The sequence below is a fragment of the Lutra lutra genome, chromosome 16 (assembly GCF_902655055.1).
Source record: "Lutra lutra chromosome 16, mLutLut1.2, whole genome shotgun sequence".
NCBI classification, from domain to species: domain Eukaryota; kingdom Metazoa; phylum Chordata; class Mammalia; order Carnivora; family Mustelidae; genus Lutra; species Lutra lutra.
In genome coordinates this window covers 43621665-43639404 of record NC_062293.1, presented here as the reverse complement: position 1 = coordinate 43639404, position 17740 = coordinate 43621665, and the positions used below count along the sequence as shown (strand labels likewise).

At 38.1% G+C, this 17740-nt stretch overlaps 1 protein-coding gene and 2 non-coding genes across 9 annotated transcripts in view; all 3 read left to right on the top strand.

Annotated features, from left to right (window-relative positions):
* The window catches only part of SSH2 (slingshot protein phosphatase 2), a 252552-nt gene that overhangs the window by 186133 nt on the left and 48679 nt on the right, over positions 1-17740 (top strand). For all 7 annotated transcript variants that reach the window (XM_047708143.1, XM_047708142.1, XM_047708140.1 and 4 more), the window contains 3 exons: positions 5182-5285; positions 7990-8054; positions 16854-16975. In XM_047708143.1, coding sequence (XP_047564099.1) covers positions 8016-8054; positions 16854-16975 — 161 coding nt within the window. In that variant the 5' untranslated portion in view covers positions 5182-5285; positions 7990-8015. The remainder of the gene's footprint in view (positions 1-5181; positions 5286-7989; positions 8055-16853; positions 16976-17740) is intronic.
* LOC125088256 (small nucleolar RNA U2-19) lies at positions 12286-12362 on the top strand. The gene has a single exon (XR_007123653.1). It is a non-coding gene; the product is annotated as a small nucleolar RNA U2-19 (small nucleolar RNA).
* Positions 12606-12667, top strand: LOC125088255 (small nucleolar RNA U2-30). The gene has a single exon (XR_007123652.1). It is a non-coding gene; the product is annotated as a small nucleolar RNA U2-30 (small nucleolar RNA).

Genomic DNA, 17740 nt, shown 5'->3' with positions numbered 1-17740 from the left:
AAACATCTTTTCTCTTATATTGTATGTGAGTTTGACTCCTGATCTTTCTTTCACCATCAGGAATTTTCCAGGTAGCTTTGAATTAACCAAGGGTCCTTGGTTCCACCCTAACCTGGTGTGAAAGCACTACACACATTTTAAAGAACACACTTAGGTTTGCTTTAAAGCATGAGCAACAATAAATGTATCAAACTAGGAAGTTTGTTCTTAAACTAGTGTTTGTCAAAGAGAAACTACTTCTGTCTCACAAAAGGAATGACTGAAGTATGCTTGGTTGTTTTAAGCTCTCTACAAATACACTTCTTTTGTGGATGTTGAGACCACTTTGCTTACCGGAAACCAAAGTGCACACAGCTGTAACTTTGTCTGGTGATAGGTAGAATATTAGTCTGTATTTTTTAAATATTTTCATTTGGTAAAGCAGACAGTTGCTGTGTTGGCAGAAGTGTGAATTTCATTTCCTGTCTGTGGTGTACCCCACTCATCCTGTCACTCAAGACATTTTGTTTTAGGTTGTTCCCGTAATGTGACTGAAACAGAGTGACCCACAGCAGGGTGACATGTGCATACCACGAACGTAACAAGAGACAAGACTTGTGCAACAGACCACAAGAGCGTAATGCTTTATTTAAAGATGAAAACAAAACAAAATAAAGGCGGCCCCTCCCAGCCAGCATGCAGATTTTTAAAGTGGCATCCATGACTTCTTGTATTTGTTTTTAGAAGACATGTTCCAATCTGTTTGGCAGGTTAGTTCAAAAGTTTATCAGCTTTATGCCTCTTAATTAAAGGATAAAGTTGAGTCAACGACTGACAATATTATAGAGGTGATTTAATTTTATTTGCCAACTAATGTATCATCAGACATTTGTATTTACAATCCATTAATCTGCCACATATATTGAGTTCTGTAACAATTATTTTTTACATGTGAAATTACAGGATTTCTGTTTCCTTGTCCTAAATTACATTTCCTGCTGCAATGACAGGACAGATAAAACTGTGTGGGAAGAACTCTGGGATGAATTGATTCATCCTTAAATAGCTATTGAGCACCTAATATGCATTTGGCACTATTTCCAATGTTGAGGATTATGTACTGAGCAAAATAAAATCCTCGCTCTTCATTGAGCTTATATTCTATCATAAGGAGATAACCACAATCAAGTATACAAGTAAATAAGTGTAATTTTAGTATATGATATATATCCTGGAGGAAACACAACCGAACAGCAGGATAGAGTATGACTGGGGCAAGGAAGAGGTGATGATACTGGAGCTGTGGCTTAAATAGTGACAGGCCAAGAGAAAATTATCCCACATAGAAAATAAAAAGCATGAGGTGCCTGGGTGGCTCAGTTGGTTGAGCGCCTGCCTTTGGCTCAGATCATTATCCCAGGGTTCTGGGATTGAGCCCCTTGTGTCTTGGGCTCCCTGTCAGCAGGAAGCCTGCTTCTCCCCCTCTCTCTGCCCCTTCCCTGCATGTTCTCCCTCTCTCTCTCTCTCTCAAATAAATAAAATCTTTTTTTTTTTAAAAAGAGAAGAAAAAGCACAAAGGACCTAAGAAGGGGCCTGAAATACGGAAGAAATAAAAGAGACCAGTGCAACTATAGCAAGTGAACAAAAGGGGAGATAGTACAAAATCAGAAAAGTAATGTATTATTGGATGTTACAGGGCCTTGAAGTCTAAGCTAAAGACTTCAGCTTTTCTCCGTAAGTACAAAGGGAAACACATGCTATATCTGTGTATTTTGTATATATAGAATCCCTCTGGTTGCTCTTTGGTAAGTGGATAGCAGCAGTGCAGAAGTGGTTGCAGACAGGCTAGTTAAGAGACTTTTTGCTGATAGAATGTCTGGGATTAGTTTCACTTCAGGGACAAGGTAAAGAGATTAAGGACGTAGAAGAAACAAAGATTGGCCTTGGATTAAAGCTGAAATGTGAGAGAATGTGGAGGTTCATTATATCATCCCCTCTATTTCTGTTTATGTTTGTAATTTTCTGTAATAAAAAGCTTGAAAAAAAAACCTTTAACAGTGATCTAAATTTTGAAAAATGACGGTGCCATGGACTTTGTCAGAGTAGTAATATAACAAAGTGGGCAGATTCAAGATACATTTGAAAGTATAGCCCCCAGGTCTTGCTGATGAATTAGGATACATATAATTGCAGGAAAAAAGAGAAACCAAGGATGACTGTCAAGTATTTGGCTCAAACAATTTGGGTAAGACTAGGGATCAGGTTTGTAGGGACTCCAGAGCTGTTTTGGCAATGTAAATTTGAGACACCAATTGGATTTCCAAGCGGAAATGTTGAGTAGACAGCGTAATTTACAATACATTAGCTAACTCTGCATAAACATACTTATAAGCAAACTTGGAACCCTCCATTATATGTTTCTAAATTTTGACATTAATGTTTTGGAAGTTCTATCCTTTTCAAAGTTTGTGAATAACATTTATTTTTTTTTTAAGATTTTATTTATTTATTTGACAGAGAGAGAGAGAAATCACAAGCAGGCAGGCAGAGAGGGAGAGGGGGAGCAGTCTCCCTGCTGAGCAGAGAGCCCAATGCGGGGCTCGATCCCAAGACCCTGAGATCATGACCTGAGCCAAAGGCAGAGGCTTAACCCACTGGGCCACCCAGGCACTCCCCTGTGAATAACATTTAAAAGGCTTAGTCTGTTGGTATGAAATAGTTCCAATATATTTTCTCTTTTCTGTGGATATTTACTAGTAATTATATCACTGCTATGCTGAACAGTAAATCTCCACCTCTGTTGAGCTGTCATTTACATGAAGAATGGTGTTAACATGGCAAACTCCATAGGTTAAACCCATTTCCTGTGTCATCCTTTCACTGCATGTGGGAATGCAAGTCAGTGAAAGTAAAGTTGTGAGTAACACTTGAGCATGGTGTGTGTGTATTTTAAACAAAAATATTTTGGCAAACTTTGAGTCTATTATTAGTAACTAAGTGTTGTAACATCATTTACATCTGATTAGAACCTAATCAGATGCTGTTATGATAGTCATAGACCCAGTAACAATAACTAATATTTGTTAATGACACCACTTTTTTTTTTTACACTGTGTAATTCCTTCATTTTCTGTGTATTAGTACTTTACCAACACTATAATCATAAAGAACACAATTCCAAGTACTGTACTTTTTAGTTTAGAGAGATCACAGTCTATAGACACATTTACTTATATTAGACAAGATTAATCTCATTCAGAACTTACTGCAGTTTGTAAATTCTCATAAATACAGAAATTGATGCAATTAAACAAAAACTTCAGGATCTTATTTTTTAAATTCCTAGGTCATAACTTTTTCCGTGGGCTGCAATTACCTGCTCTCTGATCACTGATGGTTATGGTTCAATTTAACTACATAAATTATCCACCTTTTATATCCTTAAAGAAAATGTAAATGAAAATTACAATTTCTTACCAAAAAGCTTAGCATTTTCCAAATTTCAAAATTTGTTTCCTCCTCCCCCCTTTAGCTAGTCATTTCAAGTAAACTAAAAATAACCACATCTCACCTGCAACATTTAATAGCAGTCATTTGATGTATAAAATTTTAACTATGCTCCCAGTTATTTAAAACACACAGAAAATGGCTGCCTATCAATCTGTCTGTCACAAGTTAAAAATACTACATTTAAGAATTAAGATGAGGGACTCCTGGGTGGCACAGTCAGTTGAACGTCGGACTCTTGGTTTCAGCCTGGGTCATGATCTCAGGGTCATGGGATCCAGCCCCACAGCCGGCTCTGTGGTCAGCATGGAGTCCGCTTAGAGTTTCTCTCTCCCTCTGCCCCTCCCCACCATTCTGTCTCTCTCTTTCTCAAATATATAAATCTTAAAAAAAAAAATAAAAAGAAAAAGAATAGAGATAAGAGGGGCACCTGAGTGGCTCAATTGGTTGAGTGCCCAACTCTTGATTTTTGGCTCACATCATGATCTCAGGGTCATGGGCTCCCCTCCCTCATCTACCTCCCTACTTCTGTGTGCACTCTCTCTCTCTCAAATAAATAAATCTTTAAAAAGAAAAAAAAAAAAAAGGGTGCCTGGGTGGCTCAGTGGTTAAAGCCTCTGCCTTCAGCTCAGGTCATGATCGCAGGGTCCTGGGATCGAGCCCCGCATCGGGCTCTCTGCTCAGCAGGGAGCCTGCCTCCTCCTCCTCTCTCTCTCTGCCTGCCTCTCTGCCTACTTGTGATCTGTCAAATAAATAAAAATCTTTTAAAAAAAAAAGAATTAAGATGAGGGTTTCCAGTTTCCTCCAGTTTAAGCATTTATACCTTTATGCTTGTCTTGTCTAAAGATGTTTACAGGTCGCCTGGGTGGCTCAGTCATTTAAGCGGCTGCCTTCAGCTCAGGCCTGATCCCAGGGTTCTGGGATTAAGCCCCAAATAGGGCTTCCTGCTCAGGGGAAAGCCTGTTTATTTCTTTCCCTCTGCCTGCCATTCTGCCTACTTGTGCTATCTCTCTATCAAATAAATAAATAAAATCTTTTTAAAAGAAAAGATGTTTCTATAGTATTGATATTTGTGTAACCCATGTTTATGCACCTTAAAATGCAATCATTTTAAACACTAAGAATTAAATTCATGGTAGATCTTTGGGAGTTTTAAAAGCAACTAAAGTGTTCTTAGATGTGTCTGCCAGCTTCATTTCTAGAGATACTACTAAAGCAAAACTGAGAGTTTTATACCTTAGTTGCATTTTGAATTCAAAAATCCCTCTGCACAAGGGCATTACTCTAAGAAACTGTATCTTTGTTGACTCCGCACAATAGCTTCGTTTTATTACCTGTATTTTACCCATAAGGAAACTTAGGCCACCTAAAATTCACTCAGGTAAGAAGTAGCAGAGCCAGGATTCGAACCCAGGTGATCTGGCTCCAGAGCCATTACCCTCTTTTTTGTTTCCTGAGCCTTTATTCTTAACTGCTACCATGTGATATATATAGAATATTGTAGGTTTCAGAAAAACTGTCTAGACTATATGGGTTTGTGTAAATAAAAGGGTCTCTCTGGATTTTATTTTTACTTCATCCCATGAAATTGGAACTTTGGAAGATGGAAAAGAGAATAATCCCAAAATGTATCTCCATCATACTCTGATTTCCTTCCTTAAATAATCCATTTCCTTTTAACTTTTTCCCTTATAGCATCAGCGAGAGCTTTCTAACTGTCAAAGGTGCTGCCCTTTTTCTACCACGAGGAAATGGCTCATCCACACCAAGAATTAGCCACAGACGCAACAAGCATGCAGGTAAAGTTCCACATATACCATTCTTTTCTTGGTTTCTTTGCCTTTTGTTTTGTTCTAAAAGGCTGACAACCTTATCTCCATTTCTTCAACAGTCTTGTAATAGTGAAAGAAAGCATTGTATTGTGCTATAGTCACTTGTCTTTTACTCTCTTTTTTTGGCACTTAACAGAATGCATTATATATGTAGTATGTGTTCAATAAATTTGTGTTGGAAAAATAATACGGTACAATAATACTCTAATGAATTCTTATGTGACTTATCACTTAAGGTTTTCCAGTTGCAAATTCCCAGTTTGCTTACCGGCAGTACTTTTCACCACTAACAAACCTGAGTTTCCACATACCCAGCTCACTAAGAAGCCTTACCGTAGGGAGAGGGCTTCCTGACTTTTGCCTGACCTTCCAAGAAGCCAGGTGGATCTTTGGGCCAATAACACTTGGAGTAGGGTCTTACGTCCACTATTTACCTAGAAATGGCTGTCCTCTACAGGTTCTCCATCCTAAAAATCTTCTCTTAGGTCGTTTGTATTGATAGAACAGAAGGAATCTTAATTTTTAAAAAGCCTCAGCTGCTTAACTCAATTATAACATGTAACTTAAGTCACTCTTCATTGTTTACACCTAACACTCTGTCTCCCCACACTGGTTCTTTTTCTTTTTTTACAGTTTTATTGAGATATAATTCACATACCATATAATTCACCTAATTTACCCATTTAAAGTTTGCATTCGTTGTTGGATTTTGTTGTTTATTTTTTTTCATATGTACAGAGTTGTACAACCATCACTGTAACTTTAGAACATTTTCATCACCCCACAGAAGAAACTCACTTACCCATTAGCAGTCATTCCCTATATCTTCCACCCTCCCTGCCAATCCTAAGCAACCACTAATCTATTTTCTCTCTATATAGATTTGCCCATTCTGGGTGTTCCATATAAGTGGATCATATAAAAATGATCTTTTGAGGGACGCCTGGGTGGCTCAGTTGGTTGGACGACTGCCTTCGGCTCAGGTCATGATCCTGGAGTCCTGGGATCGAGTCCCACATCGGGCTCCCAGCTCCATGGGGAGTCTGCTTCTCCCTCTGACCTTCTCCTCGCTCATGCTCTCTCTCACTATCTCTCTCTCAAATAAATAAATAAAAATCTTTATAAAAAAAAAAATGATCTTTTGAGACAGGCTCCTTTCATTTAGCATAATGTTTTCAAGGGTCATTTACATTATAGTATATGTTAGTACTTCATTCCTTTTTATGACCAAATAATATTCTAGGGTATAGATATACCACATTTTATTTTTCCATTCACCAGTTGATAGACATCTAAGTTGTTTCCAATTTTTGGCTGTTACAAATAATGCTGCTGTGAATCTTTATGTATACGTTCTTGTGTAAACATATGTTTTCATTTCTCTTGGTTTTATACCTATGAGCCCATACTGGTTCTTACAAATGAGACTTACATTGTGTCTCTGGGTTTGAAATGTGCTAGAACAGACCTGACCAAACATGATGATTCGCCTTTTTAATTTTGCAAGTTGAAAGATTCTGCAGTAATGGAATTGGTCAGAAGCCAGCATTGAACTGGAGATGGGGGTTGGGGGAGGCAACCTTCTTTAAGAGAAGGAAAGGGTTGGGGGAAAGGAGAGGCTTTCAGACTTGCTGACCCTTTAAACAAGTATCTGTTCGCTAACCTACTTTTCTTTCTTCCTGCCCCTTACCACGTCTTGCACATAATAGTATTTCATCTCACAGTTAACAGTTGAAGTTATATGGAGGAAGATTTTGTATGTAGATTTCAAGACGAGTGTGAGAACAGGTTCAACTGGCACCTGTGATCAGGTGGCTATGTCAGTCACTTTAGACTATTAAAGAGCTGGACCTGGGTGGGCATGAATGACGTTTTTTGTTCTCGGATTATCATCATTTATAACAGTATGTTATCTAATTATCTTCTACTAGCCAAAGCCCCAGGTTTTCTAGTATAGAATAAGGAGTATGAGAAAATCTATAATACTTTAATACAAAAAAATTCAATTTAGTTTTGGGGAATGTGTAGAAACAAGTATGTATTCAAATAATGATTGGCCACATTAAAGGACCTAACATTAGGTTCAGTGGAATATTTATTTCTTGGGACCCGCTATATTTAATGAGTACTCTTTCTTGAAAATCAGCCACTAATATGGAAATCATTTTAAACCACTGACATTATTCTAAGGGGAATCTAAAAATCTTCTTAGGTTAAGTGCAACTGAAGTTTTACAGAAATAAGAATGGCAAAATAGTTAGCTTTTTTTAAAGTTAGAGGTAATTCTAAACCCATTCATCACACTTTTCAGTATTCCCTCCTTGCTGCCTTTAGTGGGCCTGAAAGCACAGCCCAACACATCTCACCATTGCTTTCATCAACATCCACGATAGTACAAAACTGATACTGGTTTCAAATGTATCTTCCACTGGACAAACAAAGCAAATTTTAATGTAGTATAGGCTAAAAGTGAATGTATAGAGATGCAGTCTACCATTCTGTCTTTCCACTTAAAGTTAATAATTATATTAAGACACTTAATTTCTGTGTCTAATTATAATCGTTCAGTGACCCAGAACTTTCTTTTATACTGGTTAGTAACGTAGAAGGAATCCTCTCTATTAGCATTACAATGCAGAATAATTATTTTTTGTTTCATAAATTTCACCAGGTGATCTCCAACAGCATCTCCAAGCAATGTTCATATTACTCCGCCCAGAAGATAACATCAGGCTGGTAAGTTAGTGTTATCATTGTAAGTCTTACTCAAAAGACTGTCTAAGATGGCAAACATTAAGCAGTCATTATTATGTCGCCACAGAGTGCTGGGAGCTATGTGGAACAAAAAAGAATAACATGTCCGTACCATCAAAGAGCTTAGAATGTCACTGGGAATATGAACTAATGTGAAATTATGTGAAATAATTTGATGATTCAAGGCTGTTGATAAGCACCAGTTTGTAGGTTACTGACCATAACAACAACTGAAGTTCAGAAGAAAGAATACTCGAAGACTTGCCCTAGTTAGAAAGGTTTTATGTATACAGTAGAGCTTGAGCTGGGTCTTAAAAGATGATGAATTTAGATTGGCAGAAAGAAGGAAGTCCATCCTTCTACATGAGGGCCTGACTGAGGCAAAATCACATGTAAAGTTGGACAAGGAGAGAGTAAAAAGGTCAGGGATTTGTGCTGGTCTCAGAGAAAGGAGACCTGGGCTTAGGCTTTTGCTAATCATGTGATGTTGGACAAATTGCTTAGTTTGTCTGAGCCTGCTTTCTCATCTCCTTTCTACGTCTCACGGTTGAGAGGATCAACTGGACCTGAAAGCATATTGAAGAGTATAAAATGCTGCCCAAATCTGGGGATTATTGTTACTATAAGGAAGATAAGATACCAGAAAACAGGGCATTTAAATAGGGATTTGATGCTCCAAACTAGAGGACTCAAAATGGCAGATATATTTTATTTGGACCACAGTGGTATTGTTTTTCACTCCAAGCCAGAATTTTAAAGTTGAATGATTTCACATAAAAATCCATACTTGGAGCTTGTCTTCAAAAATCTAAAACTCCGGCAACACTGGGACCTTATGCTCACCTGATAAAACTTGCTAGACCCAAAGGGGCAGGCATGGGTATGGCCTGGGTTCTTAACTTACCATAATCTCCATATATTCTATTGTCTCCTGGACTCTAAAGCCAAGTGTCTCCATTTATCATCATTTTTTCACTGTTACTTTTCTTATAGTAGAACATTTAATTAAAATAGGAAAACAGGGGCGCCTGGGTGGCTCAGTGGGTTAAGCCTCTGCCTTTGGCTCAGGTCATGATCTCAGGGTCCTGGGATCGAGCCCCACATCGGGCTCTCTGCTCAGCGGGGAGCCTGCTTCCCCCTCTCTCTCTGCCTGCCTCTCTGCCTACTTGTGATCTCTCTCTCTCTGCCAAATAAATAAATAAAATCTTTTTAAAAAAAATAAAAATAGGAGCACCTGGGTTGCTCAGTGGGTTAAGCCGCTGCCTTCAGCTCAGGTCATGATCTCAGGGTCCTGGGATCGAGTCCTGCATCGGGTGCTCTGCTCAGCAGGGAGCCTGCTTCCCTCTCTCTCTGCCTGTCTCTCTGCCTACTTGTGATCCGTCCCTGTCAAATAAATAAAATCTTTAAAATAAATAAATAAATAAAATAGGAAAACAGATGGTATGAGTATGTTTCTTCATGAAAAGTGAAGAGCATTTCTACCCATTTAATAGTCATATGGCCTACTGTACTCATTTATATTCCCTATCTGACCCTCTATATTAATAATAGTTGGAGGTAGTACCTCTACCTGTTCAGTTAGCAGTAGTGTGAAACATTACAAGGTTTGGAGCAACGAATTATGTGGAATAGCTACAGTATTTAAGAGCACCTGGCTTGCTCAGTCAGTAGAGCATAGTAGAGTATCCAACTCTTGATCTCTGCATTGTGAGTTTGAGGCCCACATTGGGTATAGAGATTACTAAAAAGGAAAGAAAGAAAGAAAAGAAAAAAGAGCAAGAGAGAGATTCTTCAGAAGCTAATACAGAATAGTGGGGAGGAGGAAACCACCTTAAGTCATGGAGATCTGCTAGGTAGTTATTGCAGTCATCTAACCATGTGGTGATCGGCCCTTCTAGGTTGGGGTGGTAACTTGGAAATTGGGTTTCTGTAAGCATGTTAAATTCAAATGGTTGATCTCTATGCTCTGGACAGGAAGAGAAATAATAAGTAGAATATAAGAATGACTGTAAAAAATTGATCAGGTCTCTGAATTCTGTGGTAATTAACTGATTTTTCATTCACTTAATCATTCTGTGTTCAAATTCTGTCATTTTTTTCTCTCAAATGCTGCCTCTATCATCTTCTTAAAATGGCCACAAATTTTTGTTGAGTGAGAAACAGCATTTGAAATTTAAAGAACATGAAATAAGAAATCTTTATATAATTATTTTATATCCTAATTTGAGAGTCACATCATGCATTTATGTAAATCTTGTCTATATTTTTATATACGTCTATCTTAAACACTTCTTTATAAGTGAACAAAGGTGCTGTACAGTTCTTACAGCATTCATATTCTCATGCAGGGATACTCAACCTTAGAGTACATCAGAATCACCTGCAGAACTTTGTTGAACTCCCCCCACCACCACCCTTTGCTGGATTCCACCCACAGTGTTTGATTTGGGGAGGGGGAGGTAGTAATTATTTGCATTTTTAACAAATTTTCCAGCCATGTTGATGCTGCTGATCCAGGAGTCGTGCTTTGAGAACGCCTCCTCTAAAACCCATAGTAATGGTCACTTGCACACACTTGGTGTCCGTCAGATCCATGTATATAGTTTCCCCAAAATTGTGTGGTTTTGTAGAGTTCAAGTCGAGGTCTGTCATCACTTTATCTTTTTCTCCTTGATAACCTGGAATTTAGATTGCACTTCTAAACATTAAAATAATTTTAACCACAGGAGAGCATTAAGGAAGCAGTTCGGGAAGGCAGAGTTGGCAATTAACTTTTTTTCTTGCCCTGCTAAAATATGCAGCTTCAACTTCTTTACATTTATAAAATATAAATTCAGAAAATGTAACTGATGCCTCTGAATTAATTCAGTTTAAATGACAAGCCATTTTACAGTTGTTTTGAATTGTTACAAACACATAGTCATTATGTTTCAGATTATTGAGTGAGTCATCTTCAAGAAAATGAGTGAATACATTGTGTGACTTTGGACAAATTAGCACTTTTCTAACTGAAAGGAGCATTTGTAGACTCAAAGCAAGGCCTTTTGTTTTGAGTTAAATTTGGAATGCTAAAATTCTTATCCTGGGGCTTGTACATAAGGTTAAAAGTTTGATAGTCAACTGAAAGTCCTGCCCTTATTTTTTTAATAACCCAACAACAGATAGTGGCACCAAATCCCACATTTTGCTTTAGCATTGAAAATAAGACTAAACCATTTTTTCCTCTAGGGAAGCTTTGCATTCCAAATACATGCATTAATACTTAATAAAAGCATTAAGTTCAGTACTTAGGAAAGCCGTAGCTGGTAAAATGAAGACCATGGTTTTTTTAGTTATTCTTGCACATTACCAAAGGCCCATTTAATTAAAAAAATAAAAAGGACTGGGAAATAAAAAAACTTTCCTAACATTTGAAGTAACTTTTATATTCTTAAGTAGCGTTAAGGTGCTGAAAAGATACAAAGAGATGTTTTTCAAGTACTTTGCAGGAGAGTTTAAGAAAATAAGGGCTTTGGGGACACCTGAGTGGCTCAGTTGGTTGAGCGGCTGCCTTCAGCTCAGGTCATGATCCCAGCGTCCTGGGATCGAGGCCTACATTGGGCTCCCTGCTCAGTGGGGTGCCTGCTTCTCCCTCTGCCTGCTTGTGTGTGTTCTCTCTCTCTCTCTCTCTCTCTCTCTCTGACAAATAAATAAATAAAATCTTTTGGAAAAAAAAAAAGAAAAAGAAAAGAAGGGCTTTTTTGACTTTGTTTTTTATGGTATGTTGATGTTTTCCCAAAGTGAAAATGAGTATTTTTTCTAAATATAACATTTTTTAAAATCCTACAATATAGGAAGGTGTAAGGAAGAAAGTAAAAATCACTTTGTATCCTATATTCTGAGAAAATCATTCTTAGCAATTTGGATAAGCATCCTTCCAGTCTTTCCTGTGTGCATGTGTATATGTGTGTGTGTGTATTTGTAAGAGTATGTCAGATTCTCTGACCTCTGCTCTTACTGAAGTGGATCAGTGATTAAATTAGCCAAATTTGAGGGTGCCTCGGTGGCTCAGTGGGTTGAGCCTCTGCCTTCAGCTCAGGTTATGATTATCGGGGTCCTGGGATCGAGTTCCACATCAGGCTCTCTGCTCAGCAGGGAGCCTGTTCCTCCTCTCTCTCTGTCTGCCTCTCTGCCTACTTGTGATCTCTCTCTGTCAAATAAATAAATAAAATCTTTAAAAAAAATAAAATAGCCAAATTTGAGTATCAGAAGACCTACTAGTCTCCCCGGTTGATCTCTATATTTCTGAGAAGCAAAAGTATAAAGCATCAGGCTCCACAGTCAGTGTGGAGTCTGCTTGTCCTTTTCCCTCTGCTTCTCCCCCAACTCCTCTCTCTCAAATAAATAAATAAAATCCTTAAACCAATAAGACCTATGTCTGGGGGGTGAGGAGGGGTGTTTGTGTGTTTTTAAAAAGTGGATAACTGAGGACTTGCTTGTGGATGAATGAAACTGGGGGAAATGTGTACATATGAAAGGCTAATAATCAGTTTTGAACAATGATAAAAAGGTTTTACTACTGACCTTTATAACTATGAAGGTTTCTACTGAGCTCAGAATTGAGTGGAGAAAAGAGTATATGTCAGCACCTTTTTTTTTTAACAAGAATGAGATAAAAATATAAATGCTGACTTATAACCAGCTTTCTTCACACTTTATTTTGAATATCTTTTCATGTCAACAAGTAAATCTGTTTTTAATGGCTACGCAGAATATAATACAGAGATTTTTTTAACTTAAGAATATCATAGAGATAAACCAAAAAAAAACAGAATCCTGAGACTCCCTCAAGCTCTATTGCTTTTGAAAACAGTGTTCTTTAGTTTATTAGTGTCACATCTGAAGTCTGTTTTAATTTTAGATAATGACTTTGCTTTGTTCTTTTGGCTAGAATTTAATATTTACATACTTTTGAAACCTTTCTCTCTGATGGATGGGGTGAGCTGCCTGTCTAGACATTGGGACTTTGTAATGTGGCTTCCTTAAGGATAAACATTGCATGCAGTAGCATGATGTAAGACTTGGTGAAGAGAAATTAAAGGCAAAGGTGCAGTGTAAGCTTAAGGAGTAGGATTTCTTGAAGTTGGATGCTGCTGAGGACAGAAGTTGTTTTATCAGGCGGTGCTTGTGAAATGCCTGTAATCAGATTATAAGCATCTAAATTAGTTACTGAGAAAAGTTTTGTGTGTTTTTTGTTTTAAGATTTTATTTATTTATTTGACAGAGATCACAAGTAGACAGAGAGGCAGGCAGGGGTAGGGTGGGGAGCAGGCTCCCCACTGAGCAGAGAGCCTGATGCGGGGCTCAATCCCAGGACCCTGGGATCATGACCTGAGGTGAAGGCAGAGGCTTTACCCCACTGAGCCACCCAGGCGCCCCTGGGAGAAGTTTTAACATCATTCTTTAGTAGATGAGCTTTGCAAACAGATTGTGTTCTTACCAGAAATAAAGAAGAGGCATCTGAGTTCTCAGACCTCTCAGTCCTCAGATTGCTGAGTGGAGTCCACCTGACACTTATAATAGGATCCAAATTTAAGCAATAAATGGGCTTTCTTGGAATAATTTTCTCAGTTGCTATTGTTGTGAAGTTTCAAAATTCAAAATATTGTTTTGGCTGGATAAGTAGAATAAACTTCATTGGTATCCTTTTCAGTGAGAACTGGAGTTAGTCAGAGGCACCCGAATTATTGTCTTATTTCAGTCATCTATTCCAGATTCTCCAAAATTTGGAGACTGAGGAAACACTGGAATTGCTGCCAATTCTAATATTAGGGTATTATGTACAAACTGCCATTTTAAATTACATTTCTCTGATTAACTTCATGAATTAAATTAGATTATTAGATTTTATCAGTCTTCTTCCTAACGGTGGAATATGAGATAAACCTCTAACCCAGGTGGGTGCTAGGTTTTTCTTTATGTTATGGCTCTTAAAATTTTAATTTCATAACCGGGGCGCCTGGGTGGCTCAGTGGGTTAAGCCTCTGCCTTCAGCTCAGGTGATGATCCTGGGGTGCTGGGATTGAGCTCCGCATCGGGCTCTCTGCTCAGCAGGGAGCCTGCTTCCTCCTCTCTCTCTGCCTGCCTCTCTGCCTACTTGTGATCTCTCTGTCCAATAAATAAATAAAATAAAATCTTTAAAAAAAAATTTTAATTTCATAACCTTGAATCTTGAAGCCTTAAAGAAAATTTGAAACCTCAGGTCCATCCTCAGCGTTGCTGAATTTGTTCATTCGTTCATTCATTCATTCTTCCTTCCTTCCTTCCCCTCTTTCTTTCTTTTAAAGATTTTTTTTCTTTTTTTTTTGAGAGAGAGAGAGAGAGAGCGTGAGAGAGAGAATGAGAGAGAGAGAGTGCACATGAGCAGGGGGAGGTGCAGAGCAAGAAACAGACTCCCTGCTGAGCAGGGAGCCCCATGCAGGACTTGATCCTGGGAGTCCAGGATGCTGACCTAAGTGGAAGGCTAATCGACTGAGCCATCCAGGTGCCCCTGCAGAGTTTTTTAATAAGAAATTTCATCTCAACCTTCTTTAGGATATAGGTGTTGAGGATTACTGTCATAACTTTTTACCCCCTGATTAAAGCTCCACTTCCTTTTAGTAAGGATTAATTGAGGCACCTAGCTGACTCCATTGGTAAAGCATGAAACCCTTGATCTCAGGTTTGGAAATTGAAGCCCCGCTCTGTATGTAAAGACTTCTTAAAAATAAGATCCTAAAAAGAAAGAAAAAAAGAATTAGCAATTACAAAGTTTACTCTCTAGAGGTCCATGATCAAGTCCCAGGACCTCTAAGTGCCTTTCTTCAATATAAGAAGCTTGGAATTGAAGAAATCCGAGGTGCACTTATTACTCAGTCCTAAATTAGTGTAAATGACTGGGACCTTTCCCATTAGGTTTGGGGTCTGAAATTATGATGATATTAATAAGGAAAGGAAGATATAATGTTTGACATGCTCTTGATATTATGAGTAAATAAATACCTCATTTTTTAAAAAGAGACAACTAGTGTTTGCCCTGAATATCCCAAAGAAATGCTTGCTGCCCACCTGCTAACTTAGCCTAATAACTTGTATGATGGGTAATATTTGTGGAGGTTATTTCTTTTTTCCTTTTATCAGTTTTAGCTTAGCCAACCAGTTGCCACTATTTAGTGTAGAAGCTGTATATAAATTATCAGGAGCAGAGTTCAGCTGTTCCAATTCCATTGTATTTGAGCCTTGACAGAGAATAAAAGAGCCTCTAACATATTCAGGAAACTGAACAGTTAGCTCAGAGCTTGCTGAGGCAAGCCCAAGTTTAGATATGTAATAATATCTGAGATTTGATTATAAAAAATTCTAGTTCAGTATGTGCTATGGTGAGTGCTGTGAAATGTGTAAGCCTGTTGATTCACAGACCTGTACCCCTGGGGCAAATAATACATTATATGTTAATAAAAATAATTTTAAAAAATTCTAGTTCACTTGCACTGGGTTTCTGATTAATATTTTAATTTAATTCCTAGAATCAGAGAGTCCATGTTATCTTCCATTCCTCCTTATGTGCATTTATTGCTATCCATAGCTATATCCATAATGTTCATTTAGCCCAGCCCACTAGGGTTAGACCTTCATCCATTTAATATTAGTTTTTCTTAGAGTCTCACAAATGAATTCGGTTTGAAATGCTCCATTACTTTATGGAACATAAAGTTAGTAATACAGCTCTCTACCTGTGTACTTGAAATCAGAATGGTCAGCATTACATTCTTGTTTTATCAGCTTCTATTAGAAACAAGTTTTAATGTAGCCAATTCTACCTTTTGTGCTTCCCTAGCTTTTCCTAGGAGTATCAGAATAGAACCAAAAAGATAGCCACGACAGTCTCACCTCTGCCTTGCTAAGTGGCTCACTTAAGCTGTGTGACTGCGTCTCTTTTTCTCTTCACCTGGCTACTTTGGGATTAGTGACAGAATTGAGGGAGAGGAGACTCTGAGAAGCACTGAAAGAATCCCAATTAGAAATTGCCATCAGGGGGCACCTGGGTGGCTCAGACTTCAAGCGTCTGTCTGCCTTTGGCTTGAGTTGTGATCCTGGGGTCCTGGGATCGAGCCCCACATCAGGCTCCCTGCTCAGCAAGAAGCCTGCTTCTCCCTCTCCCACTTCCCCTGCTTGTGCTCTCTCTCTTGCTGTGTCTTTCTCTGTCAAATAAATAAATAAAATCTTAAAAAAAGAACATGCCCTGGTAGTTGCTATTATTATAAATTATGCTAGTAGCCAATATTTGTTGAACTTTTACTATATGACAAGCACTATGCTCTATAAACATACACTATTTCTTTTTCTTTTTTTTTTTTTTAAGATTTTATTTATTTATTAGACAGAGATCACAAGTAGGCAGAGAGGCAGGCAGAGAGAGAGGAAGGGAAACAGGCTCCCCGCTGAGCAGAGAGCCTGATGCGGGGCTCGATCCCAGGACTCTGAGAACATGACCTGAGCCGAAGGCAGAGGCTTTAACCCACTGAGCCACTCAGGCACCCCTAAACATACACTATTTCATATGATTCTTATAACCCAGTGGGATAGGTATTATTGTATCTCCCTCTGATTAATTTAGTAACTTACTGAAGGTTTCATAGTTAACACATGAGCTGGAGTTAGTCTTCCTGAGCATGTTTTAAGATGCTGATGTAAAAAGAGGTTGAATGATCTAAAGCTGACCTTCTACATTTCCTAATACATCTGTTGTCTTTTAACTTCCAGGCTGTAAGACTAGAAAGTACTTACCAGAACAGAACACGCTATATGGTAGTGGTTTCAACCAATGGTAGACAAGACACTGAAGAAAGCATCGTCCTGGGAATGGATTTCTCCTCTAATGACAGGTATGGTACCACAAAAGGAAGGATGAGAAAACTCCTTTTTAAATAACTATTCCAGTTGCCTTTTGAGTTACTACAAAAACATCTTATGCTATTCTACTCTTAAAGTTCAATGCCTAAAACCAGGGAGCACAAAAGTATCTTAGTCATACAGTCTTGAAAGATGAAAATGATCAATGAATGTCTTTGGTTCCTAATTTATCACTATTCCTTACCTTCCTCTCATCCTTAGATGGTAATGAATATAAATGATTTAAATTGTTTAAATATAAATGATTTAAACTTATATCTCCAGGAATAAAAAGCTGCCTTATCTTTGTAGTTAATTTATTTTAAGCAGTAATGATTCACTTTGCTGATTCTAGGGCACGTACCCTTTGTGATAGTGCACCAGTAGATTTTGGGTTCAAAGAGAGCCCACTTTAGCTCTAATCTCTTGCATTTATTCATGGCCTTACACCTTGGCTTTTACCAAATGTTTTGCTTCCTTTTTCCTTCTGAGTTAAAAGGGAGGGGTAGGAGGGAATTGATTTTTTTTAACTCAGAACAGAACCTTTTATACTCCTGCACCTTTGGCTTTAGCAGCACTTTGCATCCTATAATTAAGGGTATCATACCACACTCAGAACCTGGCTCTTTTGTGTGCCTAAAGTTTATTGCTCTCCTTTTTTATTTTCCCACTTCTTCTGGAGAAACCTTGGGAAGACTGTGGAATGTGGCTAAGCAGATCTTTGCACTCTAAATAATAAGCTGCAGGAAATCCTGCCA